General features: G+C 35.4%; 1 protein-coding gene across 6 annotated transcripts in view; it reads right to left on the bottom strand.

Annotated features, from left to right (window-relative positions):
• FREM1 (FRAS1 related extracellular matrix 1) overlaps positions 1 to 13,119 on the bottom strand; it is a 168,804-nt gene that overhangs the window by 42,059 nt on the left and 113,626 nt on the right. For 2 of the 6 annotated variants that reach the window (XM_033123895.1, XM_033123893.1), the window contains 3 exons: positions 10,461 to 10,875; positions 3,037 to 3,238; positions 2,140 to 2,284 (listed from right to left, as the gene is read on the bottom strand). In XM_033123895.1, the coding sequence (XP_032979786.1) occupies positions 2,140 to 2,284; positions 3,037 to 3,238; positions 10,461 to 10,875 (762 nt within the window). Of the gene's footprint in view, positions 1 to 2,139; positions 2,285 to 3,036; positions 3,239 to 10,460; positions 10,929 to 13,119 lie in introns of those variants that run through there. The other 4 variants (XM_033123900.1, XM_033123899.1, XM_033123896.1 and 1 more) reach the window with 4 other exon arrangements.

The following is a 13,119-nucleotide window of genomic DNA, read 5'->3' as shown; positions in this document are numbered from 1 at the left end:
GGTGGTTGTAATGACTAAATGAAGAGCAGTGAAATAGAGCAGAAAACAATTATATTGCAAATGCCTGTGATTTATATTGTACGTGTAACTAGGTTCTTGCTGACTTCTTGGGAAGTCAACCTACTATCCATAACATTATATCTTACTGGGAAAATGTGCTTCTTATTCCAAAAAATATATATTCTAATAAAGGAGGCTGGAGACAACTATACCATTCAAAAATTATTTATGAACATAAATTTCTACTTTCCCCTGCCTAGTTTAAAGAAAACAACCTAATATGTCAGACTCAAATAAAAATTATATTTGGATTAACACTCAATAGGCATATTTTGCATCACCTTCTCCCTTGGTTCTAATCATTTCAAAGTGAATTAGAAACATCTTCAGCATGGATACATAAAAATTTATATCCAACACAAGTAGGAGCCCGTTTAAAATAGCCTCACTTAAGGATATAAATACTTCTGTGAATCAGCTATGAATCTGTGGATTATTTTAAAAATATAAATCACCTTCAAAAGCAATGTCCTTGGTAAGAACAAGGAATGAAAAGGGCATGTAAGTAACGCAATATCAATCTAGCACCATTGCTGGGGAAAAAAATATTCTCTATCAACTATTCTGTGTTCACACGTGAGGATCAGCTGTGAGCATTAGATCAGTAGCAAGTCTGATCAGTATTCTTATGTTTTTTAGTTGAACTATTAAAAGAGCAAGTGAAATCAATTTATTAATATTTTTGGAGCAAGATTTTTTTTTTCTTTTTACATTTTCTTGAGAATTGGAAGATATTTGTCTGAAATTGCAAGTAGTTCATCTATTTTCTATACAGTGCAATCCTGAGGAATCATTTCTTTTAGGCAAGAGCGGTTTAGTGGGTGGTGGTCATCTGTTTTAATTTTATAACCTCATTATTATATTTAAATGTCGGGGGTGAAGCCTTCTTTGTTCACTTCTATTTACCAGTTTCTGGTACTGTGCACCTGGAATATAATAGCCACTCAATAAAAATCTGTGGAGTTCATAAATCTGGGCCAGGTACTACACTTTATCAGGGCAATGGAGGTAGAACCCGGGGACTGTGTTTTAAGAGCATGCTAGTTTTTCTAACAAGAACTACAGAGACCTCTGCTGGGAAATACTGGAACTACAATTCAGGATCAGAAAGAAAAGGCGAGAATGAAAAGAGCAGAGGCGTTTTCTCAGTTTTATTTTTTTCCTTTATCCATAATCTGTAATAAAAATCCCATCAAGGGGCTGCACTCTCTTATGATGTGTAGTTTGGCTAGGATATGGTGAATACTGAAACTAGGATAAATAAACAACTTTTCTTTGAGGTGACTGGTAAGGATATCAAATCTAAAAAGAAAGAAAAAACAGCCCAAGAACTGGACCACGATTAACCTTTCTACAGTCATCTGATAACTGATAAATTATTCAAAGTCTACATTCAAGACAAGTCTAGGATAGGGACTCAGTGAGTGAAATTCCTATAGTCTGTTAATTCTGAGGATTTGTTACTCTTGTCATCTGAGGGTGGCTGTACACATTTTACAACTTCTGTCACTTAACACCAACAAGTCTATTTTCCTCTATACTGTCTTCATCTTACCTATGATAGATTCATTAACATGTAAAGGTAGTCTCAAGTAATCATTTGTTTCTTTTCTTTTGGAAGGGAAGAGCTATTTTGCTAACTCTTCCTGACTAGGTATCTCATTCGTCCCACTCCAGTTATTTTATAAGACTACGGTAACTAACACAGTCCTAGAGTGACCTCTTGCTGCACGATTTGTACATGAGCCTGCAAGCTCCGTCCTGGATGCCCGTGAATTGTCACGGCAGAAACCTCTCTGTGTGTGAACACGTATGCATTTACATGCATAAACTGAATGACCCAGCACTATACAACTATACAACTTTTTAATGTTTTCATACTCTGTAAAGCTACTGCCTTTCTCAATATCAAGCAATAATAAAAAGAAAAATCTCTCCCCAAAATAAATTCTATGAGATTGTGAAATTGTCTGTAAATTTATCCTCTCAGATTCTGTTTGTAAAAGAACATTTAGCTTTCCTAATCAGATACATTTAGGACACTATAAGCAGGACTATGGAATAAGCAAAATAATTTACATTTGAGGAGCAGCAGAGTTCCCTGTGGGGTCCATGATTTGAAATTCCATGATATCTGAATTAAATTCCAAAGATGGGTTTATGATGTAAAGAATGGTTTTACTGTTTAAGTCCTTTTGGCTAAATTTCTCATGGATAAATTCACCTACAAAAGAAATGAAGGAATTTAATGGGTAATGAAACAAAATATTAAATAAGAGCTGATTAAATTGCATGGCTACTTTATTTTAAACTCAGCTTTAAAAATAGCAGAAGTACATTTTTTAAAGGAAATTAACATTATTGCAATTATCTTACAACTCACATGCAATGAACTTAAATTATTCTTTAAAGTTTACTTTGTCTCGGAAATACTGTACCTTAAAGGAAATATAAAAATAGAGGGAGAGTAGGAAAGCACTGTAATAAAATCTATAATTCTGTGGCATCCATTTTAATGATAGATTTTGATCACGGTCTTCATAAAGCAGAAATTATTATATTATACAATCCAGAGAAACCATTATACAAAAAAAAAAAAACTGCAGAATTTTTTTAAATGAACTGACATCATTTAGAATTTATGATGGAAAAAATTAGTCACAAATATGAATTTGGTCCTGACATTGAATATTCCTCTGAATATATTGCAATCTGGCTGCTAAAAATAAGTGGTAAACAACAAATAGCATGTAAGAAAATAACATATCAGTATTTTATTCTCCCACTCAAGATGAATTTAGGAAAGCTCAGCTTCAAACCCTCGTGAGCACCAATACTGATGTATAAACTACATCTATCAGTAAGCCCTGGGGAATGTTTAGCAAATGGGCCTGCACTTAATTAAATTACTCCCTAGCACTGTGAGCCACTGGGCGTTTTAAAATGAGCAATTACAAGGATTAAGGAAGGCAGTACCTGTTGTTGTGTTCTCCAGATGTCCATGTTGGGGCCCTCGTAAAATCCTAAAGATGATCTGATCGTCCTCGGTGTCAGGGTCTGATGCCTTCAGCACACGGGAAGTGATGTAAATCCCGTAACAGCCATTTTTCAGGAGTCCCACTTGAGAAGGGGAATGCACGTATGTGATGTGGGGGGCTGTTTTGTCCAACTGGTCCACCTGAGTTGTCAATAATTACATACAATGTTATACAAAGGCTTCTCATCCCCATGGGGTCTTAACGGTTAACAATGACAAACTTTCCTGAATTTCAGATTCCTTAACCTCCTCCTTTGGGAAGGTCTCAAAATCTTGATTGTTAGTAAGTTTTTGCTCTTGCAGCATTTCTATGGAACACCAGTCCTGAAGAGTCAATAGATGTTCCATTAAGAAAGGTGTTAGGAAATCTGATTTGGCTAGACTAATCAAGTCATTGATTAGCTAGCTTGCATGCTGTATAAGTGTCTTGTTCACAGTACCCTCAGCAAATATCACAATGCCCGGAACAGAGGTGGACTTTCCATTATAAATTCTGACACAGCCTTATTTATTTGTCTGACTCCTGCCTTAGGAAATAAGCTCTCTGAGGGTAGTTCTCATGTCTTTTTTCTCTCACCTACTCCCTGCACCCGGCACAGTGCCTAAAGCATAACAGGAGCTCAAGGAATATTTGTTGAATGGGTACATTAAAATTGACCCAAGAACTGTGTTGCAAACTTACTGTTAGCTCCACAGAAGGATTTCCCCATTTTTCCAGTATTTTGTGATTTACAGAAACAAAGTCATAAGGGTTTACAAATGCATTGAACATTTTTTGGCATGTCTTTGTTTAAATAGCAAAAAATGTTCAATAAAATTAGAAATGCCTCGGTAAGAAAAAAGTGAGAAGTGATTATTTATAGGCATTTGTGTATTTGTTTCATTGAGGATGAGAACCAGGTAACTAAATAGGTGGACTCAATTTGTGAAGATGGTAGATGGGCAACTACTCAGGAGCGAAAGAGCTGTATAGGTTCAAACACTACAGAGAGCCTCATTCAGGCATGGTATGGAGCTCAGACCATCTTGCAAATAACTGTTGTTCTTGTATGTTAGGGATGGAGCAGGTTTACACAGATTAGCATAATTTACCATTGATATTAAAAAAACAGGTACAAAAACACTACCTTCATCCCCCTTATACCTAATCATTCATTTCTAAACTTCATTTACCCAAAAATGATACCACTGTAAACCGTAGTTCACTCTAGCAAAGTGAAGAATAAGTATCAATGATAAGCCTTTATATCTTTTTTGTATATGATGATATAATGAATTATTCAGCTATTAAAAAGAAAAAGAAGTAGTATGAACTGATAATAAATAATTTCCACAACTTAGTGTTAACTGGTAAAAACAACAACAACCAAAAAAACCCCAGCAAGTTGCAGAATTGGATATGACTATAACACCGTTTACGTTCAAAACAAATACATGTTTGTGTTCATACAGACATTTACAAAATTCTGGGAGCATTTGCACAAGACTGTACATTTTTCCTGGGGTGGGGAAAAATTAGCACTCCTCTTTTGTGTATTTCCATATGGAATTTTGTAACAATCAAATAGCATTTTCCTCTACAGTTGGCAAGGCCCTTTAGCAACAAAAATAATCATGAGAATTTAAAGAAGACACAAATAAATGCAAGGATATACTGTGCTCATAGAATGGAAGAATTAATATCATTAAAAAGTCCATACTTCCCAAAGGAATCTACATATTCAATGCAATCCCTACCAAAATACCAATTGCGTTTTTCACAGATTTAGAACAAATAATTCTAAAACTTATATGGAATCACAAAAGACCCCAAATAGCCACAGCAATCTTGAGAAAGAATAACAAAGTTGGTATCACGCTTCCTGATTTCAAACTATACTACAAAGCTATAGTAATCAAAATATTATGGTACTGGGACAGAAACAGACATACATATCAATGAAACAGAATAGAGAGCCCAAAAATAAACCTATGGTTATGACAAAAATGCAAGAAATAAAATGGGAAAAAACAGTCTCTTTAATAAATGGTGCTGGGAAAACACACTACATGCAAAAAGAAAAAGAAAAGAAACCGGGCCATTTTCTTATACCATATAAAAAATAAACTCATAAAGGATTAAAGACTTAAATGTAATACTACTTGAAACCATAAAACTAGAAGAAAACATAGGCAGTAAAATCTGTGACATCGATCTTAGCAATTTTTTTAGATATGTCTCCTCAGGCAAGGGCAACAAAAGTAAAAATAAACAAATGGGACTACATCAAACTAAAATGAAATGACAAGCCAACCTACTGAATGGGAGAAGATATTTACAAATATCTAATAAGGGACTAATATCCAAAATATATAAAGTACTTACACAGCTCAACATCAAAAAAACAAACACTCCAATTAAAAATGGCCAATTAAAAATAATCAGATAGATAATTCTCCAAAGAAAACACACAGATGGTCAAGAGATTCATTGAAAGATGCTCAACATCTGTAATCATCAGGAAAAAGCAAATCAAAACCGCAATGAGCATTCCATCACCTCACACCTGTCAGAATAGCTATTAGGAAAAAGAAAACAAGTAAGTGGTGGCAAAGATGTAGAGAAAAGGGAACCCTTGTACACTATTGGTATGATTGTAAATTAGTACAGTCACTGTGGGAAATAGTATAGAGATTCCTCAAAAAATTAAAACTAGAATTACTATATGACCCAGCAATTCCACTTCTGGGCATTATCTGAAGGAAACAAAAACACTAATTTGAAATGATATATGCAACTTCGTGTTCATTGCAGCATTATTTACAATAACCAAGATATGGAAGAAGCCTAGCTGTCCATTGTTAGATGACAAAGAAGATGTGATATTCCTAGTAATATATGGAATATTACTAGGCCATAAAAAAGAATGAAATCTTGTCATTTGCAACAACATGGATTGACCCAGAGAGTATTATGATAAGTAAGATAATACAGAGAAAGACAAATACGATATGATCTCACTCTTATGTGGAATCTAAAAAACAATACAAATGGACAAACAAAACAGAAACCGATTAACAATACAGAGAACAAAGTGATGGCTGCTAAAGGATGGGCAAAAAAAGGTGAAGGGGATCGAGAGGTACAAACCTCCAGTATAAAATAAATAAGTCAGAGGGATGTAGTATACAGCATAGGGAATATAGTCAATAACATCATAATAACTTTGTACGGTGACAAATGGTTAAAAGACGTATGATGGTGGTAACTTCACAAAGTATGTAAATGTTGAATCACTATGTTGTACACCTGAGACTAACATATTATTGTATGTCAACTATACTAAAAAATGATTTTCAAAGAAAAAATAATCATAAATCATGTTGGTTAATGTTTGGAGAATCAAACACTTTTATATTTTGTTGATGGGAGTCCAAATTTGCGAAAATTTTCTGAAGAGAAATCTGCATATATGAATACTGAAATGTGTATCATTGATTGAAAACTTTCACTTTTTTTAGTATATCCTGCAGAAACAATTATATGTGTACACAAAAATGTATATATATATATATATATATATATATATATAGATAGATATATATATATAGATATAGATATATAGATATATAGATATTCACTACAATATAATTTGTAACAGCAATTAACAAGGTTATATAAAAATAAAAGTCCAACAGGGGATTTAGAAATCATCTCTACCTGAGACTGAATGCTATGCAGCCTTTAAAAATTACATTTTCAAGGAAGATTTAATGACATGAAGAAATTTTCATAACATAATGAAGAGTGGGAACAAGCAATATGTATAGTAGTACGTATATTATCATCTAATTTTTTATTGCACAGAATAAAAGAACGGAAGGAAGCCACCAACTATAGTTACCTTTTAGGGGTATGATTGTGAAAAGTATTTCTTTCTTGTCCTTTCTTGTAGTTTATGAATTCTTTACAATAAACAATTATTTTATAAGTTGAAAAAGCAAGAAACATTTTCAAAAGTTAGTCATTCTCATCTCCTAAAAGGTACAGGTGGCGACCTCAGAGCTGTGACGCTGAGTAGAAGGTGGGGAGTCATATAGTTTTCATGGCCTTTAGGGATGAGAAGCTCCTACGTGGTGGCCAGGAAGGCCAATGTCAGGAGAGGAAAAATAAAAATACTTCAAGCCATGTAAGTAATTCTCAAAGTTGATAAACAAAAGTGTAGTAAGAGGAATAAACACTGTTGTGATAACTTATTTTTTAAAAAATGTTAATATCTAAACTCCAGTTGCATGGTTCCCTATTGTGCCTTTGATCATCCTTGTGCTAAAATGTATCCTAGTCTTATTAAAGTTCTAGAGTCTTCAAAAGCAGGCCTTCTGCCTCAGTATACCAGAAGCATTTAAAAATATTGGAGTGTAAAATATTGTGTTTTATTTTTGTTTTTGTTTTAAAAAGAAGGCTATATTCATGAAAGGTCATACAGCAAAATATGGTAACACGTATAAAGAAATTTAAAAATATAAAACAAGGCACATAATTACTGCTTTAAGGAGTCATGTTTTGGTAGGTTCTGTACAAGAATAGGAGAAAGTCTTTGACCTGGACTAATCAGAGAAGATTTTATGGAGGAAATAATAATCCCTGAAGAGTGGCTGGATGTCAGGAAGGATGAAAGAAAAGGGAAGCCTTTCATGGAGGAGAGATGTATCAGTTATTTATTGCTGTGTAAGAAATGAGTCTAAAACATAATGACTTAATACTACAATGCTTCACCAAAAAAAAAAAGGAGAGGAAGAAGGCTATGTCCTTATAATAACTGTGTTGAATTTACTGAAAATCTCAGACATGCCTTAACCAGAGAATGCAGTGATGCTTTTCCTTTCTCTCTCACCTCCAGCCCTGTCACCTTTAAAAGAAGATTACAGCAATCATTGCAGCAAGATTGCAGTATCTTGGTCAGATACACATTATTTCCTACAAAATGAATGTTAGATTAGTGCCTGCTGGTATCAGGAAAACGCACCTGTGTTTTGCGTTTAAGTCCAGTGGCTTTACCATCCAAGGTTCCAAGGTTGGGACCATAAGAGTAGGATACTCACACTTGGGAAACTTAATTGGAGCAATTCATCACTCAGTGGTAGATATTAGATTATCCTTTCAAAAAAAGCTCTTGAAGGCAAGAAACTGAGGGGGTCATTTCTCCTGCACTGCTTGGGGCCGGGCGTGCTTAGTCACTTCCTAAAATGCTTGACTTCTCTGCTCAGAGAGACCAGGGAGTTCAGGGATATTATGGAAGAAAGTTTGAGATTTTTTTTGTGAGATTTTTACACATAATGATTTTTTTTTCCCTTTGGCAAGAAAAACCTTGTACTTTTGATGAAAAAGAATCTTTATAATATGTATCCAACATTATCCTATCAGTAAATTCTGCAACTTCCAAGAGATAATTCTCTCACGATAACCATGCCTTTTATGATAATACTGGCATTGGGAGAGACCTAATTTAAATTCTAGTACTTTCTCCAAACTCTACCCCCTTTTTCTTCTCTGCTCTGGAGTATAGGAACAAACTCTTATGCCTGCACCAGAACTGATAACTCCTACAAATTTGCTGCCAATAGACCCAGAAAATTATTTCTGGTTGGAGAGTACAGTGACATATGTCTACATAACGTGGGGAGTCTGGAATCAAGAAAAAGATATTAATAGACTGAAGAGTGGGATCAGACTAATAACAATGAAAACACAATAAGAAATAAAAACACAATCATCTTACTATGTACAAAGTACTTCTTAACATACTGTGTCAATTATATCAATACCTTCTCTCTTCTCCCAGTGCATGATGATTTCATTACATTTTTTGGACCACCCTAGTGCCAAGACTGATCCAGCACTCACTGGATGTTATCATGACACCACCTTTCTACTCAGATCCCACCTGAGATCCCGACTGTGAAAATTTATGTGTCTATATGATATCCCACTGTTTAGTCAAACACTGGGCTAGACGTTGTTGTGAAGGTATTTTTTCAATGTGATTAATGTTGACATCAATAGACTTTGAGTAAAGCAGATTACCCTCCAGAATGTGGGTGGGCCTCATCCAATCAGCTGAAGACCTTAAAAGAAGAGACAGGTCCCCTGAAGAAAAAGGAATTCCGCCTCCACACTGCCTTTAGACTCAAAACTGCAACATCAACTCCTGCTGGAATTTCCATCCTGCTGGCTTTCCCTGTACATTTTGGACATATCAGACCCTATAATTGTGAGCCAGTTCCTGAAAGTAAATCACTCTTTCTCTTTCTATATACTCATATAGCCTGTTGGTTCTGTTACTAGAGAATCCTGAGTAGTACAGAGACTAAAGAGCCATGAAAAATTATGATTATTTTATATAATCAGAAAGCATCCTGAAGAGACAGATTTATATATTTTTTGCTGTTGATAGAAGTATGTAGAACAGGGTGAACTACATCCAAGAAGAGTGGATTTAAGGCTTTGAGAGCCAGAACATACTTGATGTGTTTTCACAAAAAAAAGAAAAACACATTATGCCCTCCAAGAATCATCATAATAGTCAACACAAATGTGGCAGCGTTGTGCCATAGAAAAAGACGCCGAATTGGGATCAGAAAGACTGTATGTGAATTTGATCAAATTATTTAACTTCTAAACTTCTGAACATCTATAAAACGGAAATAATAAAATGCACCTCATAGGGTTTTTATGAGAATTAAAAAAGATATGTAAAGTGGGTGTGATCTACAGTTAACACTCAAAAAATTGCAGCGATTAAAAATATTTTTCTCATCATTATTACATGTGTAATATTGATGTTGCCTTGTAAGTTTCCATATGGTTAGCTGAAAGCCATTAAAATGCCAGCAGATGACATGGACCAATAAGCATCATCATAACAGTATAATTAGGTATTATGACAGTAGTTACAATAGACAGAATATCTAATATGTTTCAGGCAACACGCTGGGGCGTTGGATACCTAATCTTACTTAATTCTCACCACAACGCTGTGAGGCATGTTTTTTCAAAGAAGGAAAAGTAGAATCACAAGAGTTAAAGAACTCTTTTAAGTTCACACAGCTAATAAATGGCAAAGCAGAAATTCCAACCTAGGTTTGTTTTACCTAAAGCCTGTGTTTTTCTGTTCTTTTCTGCACTACCTACCAATGACTCTTAAGGTCAGTCCTTAGTCCATGCTCAGGGACCACATTTGCTTGTTCATATTAATATGCCTGGTGCCTGGCGTGGTGTAGATGAACAGTAAATATATGAATGAAAGGAAGGAAAGGAAATGGTTCTCCTGAAAGGCGTTTTCTCCACATCTGTAGCAAGGAACTGTGTATTTGTCATACTTGCCTGGACGATGAATGAAACAGGTTCTTGCCACACTCGACCATCCACCACAAAGCCTTGGTTTGTACCGTCTGTAGCCACAAAAGTAAAGCGATCGGTATGGGAGCCCCGTCCTGAATGTCGGTAGGCCACGTGCCCTCTGTCTATGTCCTGCTGAGTGAAATTGTGTTGAAGCACCACTGCCCCCCGCAGGTAAAGCTGGCCATGTTGGGGGAGCTGGACCAAAAGGAAGGTGAGGTTCTCCACGGGCGTGTCAGGGTCAGTCAGCTGAAGGAGTTCCGGGGAAAGCAGGCCTGTGGCCCCTTCGGCCAGTCTCAACCCCCTGTTCCTGGTCACCACGGGGAAGGCTCTGTCCACAGTCTCCAGGATGACCTCAAACACGCCATGCTTGGTCTGCAGTCCATTGCTGACAATGAATCTGGCAAAGAGAGGCAAGGCAGCCTTCAGCATGGATTCTTGTGTCACCATCTACTGGAATGAAATGATAACAACACACGCCTTTACTAAAGGATCTGTATGTCGTGTTGGGACTCACATGAAAAATCAGGGGCAGGTCTTTCAGAAGCACACCATTCTATTCAGTAAACCAGTCACTGGGTAATACACAAATTGCCCATTCTACACCCAAAAGTATTTTCTCACTAATATTAACGGTAGACGGAGCAGGCTAATTCTGCCAATGCTATTTCTCAGGCTTGTCAATGTTTAGTGTTATTCTTTGCCCCCAAAAAGGAATTTCACATTGAATTAGACCCATTGCATGAGTTTGAAGAATACATTCATTTTACATATTTATACGTTTGCAACTGTGTTTTAATAAGCTAACCTTTTAAGACTGATAATTGGGGCCAATTCAATAAAGTGCTGAGTAGGCTGAATTTGGCTAATTCACTGTATTCATGTGTTTGTGGTGTATTTCTTAGGGGCAGATCATATTACTCAGCCATGTAGTCGTGTCTAACTCATCTCCCCTTTGTGGGCCTCATTTTGACTCTTATGTAAAGTGAAAAATGGACCAAATGATCACTAAGTAGCATCCACCTCTAAACTATCATGTGATGCTATAATCCCTTACTTTTTCTTGTGCATCTACATTTGCTCCTTACAAGATATGTGGGAGTTATGATAGACAAGGATTGCTTCCCTGCTTTAAAGAAAAGAGAATTATACCAGAAAGTTTCAGAAACATGGTAGGAGATCACAAGGTAGGTAGGAGATAGGTGAGACCAGAACCCAGGTGTTTAGACCTCACACTGTGCTCTTGCAGTGTGTTTAATAACTACTGGCTTAGCAATCCACTAAGACAGAGTGGTGGTGCCTGAGCACAACTTCAGAATTATAAAGAGAAGCTGGAATGATATAAATTCAAGGTAAGCAAACTCTCTCTCATAATCTTGCATTTCTAATACTGTACAGTGTTTCTGATTGTACTGATCACTAAATCACATTCCACCCATCACTGCCAATCTCAAAATAAAACTAATTTAAATGATCTTTAGAACATCTCAATGTGTAATTTTTATCTTAAGGAGAATAGAGAGTGTCATGAAATTAAGCAAACAAAATGCACTATTAAGACTCCAAAAAGTTAAGAAATCACTACTCGTAAAAGAAATTGACAACTTTACCACAGACCCCCAAAAACGTACTTCAAAATAATCATGGAGTTTTATCTATTAGTTTTTGTTTTCCATGTACTATAGTTGCTCAAAATACTCACGGAGATTACCCTTTTCTATTCCATAAATGTAAAAATTTCTAAAAATAATTTTAGGTGAATATAACATTAAATTATACAAGGATATTTTCTGCAGGTTCTTTTTTGAACTAGAGAAAATATGGAGTTTATATTTGTTTCACTGATATGACAAATTTGACTATCACGTTCTTTATCCTTTGCAAAATGTGTTTTGTCCTTCCAGGTTTCAGGGTTGTTGCTCTGCTTTTCAATGTGAAGGAACCTAAAACCAGGTTGTATTGAGTGCACTGAGTTGACCAGCTTGCCTGAGGTGAAGGACTCAGGGAGAAGAACAGCTGGGCAAAAAGTAAAGGGAGAAGACTTTTGGCTGATACAGATTTTGCTTTGAAGGATAGGCTAAAATTTTTGAGCTTTTTAATTATCGAGTTGCTAAGAATGCCTACAAGGAAACTATGATGCATAGAAAAATGAATCTATGTCCAAAAAGTTAAAATTGCTATGAGAAATGTAACAAATAAAGTAAAATTCAACATTTCACACACCTAGACTTGTAAAGAATATAAACGGCTTTTTGCTATTTTTGTTTGTTTTTGTTTTTTTTTTTGTTTTGGTCACAGCATTATTTTACAGTTTGAATAAGGATATTGAATTAACATTAGAATTGTACATTGAGCAAAATCACCTTGTTTCCTTAAAACAATTACTTTTCCTTTTGTAAAGCTGAATTTTTGATAAATATATTCTAAGCAATTAGGGTAATTTCACTGCCGAATCATGAAGTGTTTACAAAATTCGTTACTTTTTGAAAAGAAAATAGAAGGATACCCAGAAAAATATCTCTGAGTTCAACCTTTTACTTATTACCTCGACAGTTTTAAAGGTCAAGCGACATGCATTTTTAGGTATGAGAATCATGGTCTCTTTCTCAGGGCAAGGTTTTCATGGAATTGTGCCTGTATTTCA

The sequence above is a fragment of the Rhinolophus ferrumequinum genome, chromosome 12, assembly GCF_004115265.2.
Source record: "Rhinolophus ferrumequinum isolate MPI-CBG mRhiFer1 chromosome 12, mRhiFer1_v1.p, whole genome shotgun sequence".
NCBI lineage: Eukaryota > Metazoa > Chordata > Mammalia > Chiroptera > Rhinolophidae > Rhinolophus > Rhinolophus ferrumequinum.
This window is presented reverse-complemented; position numbering and strand designations above follow the sequence as displayed.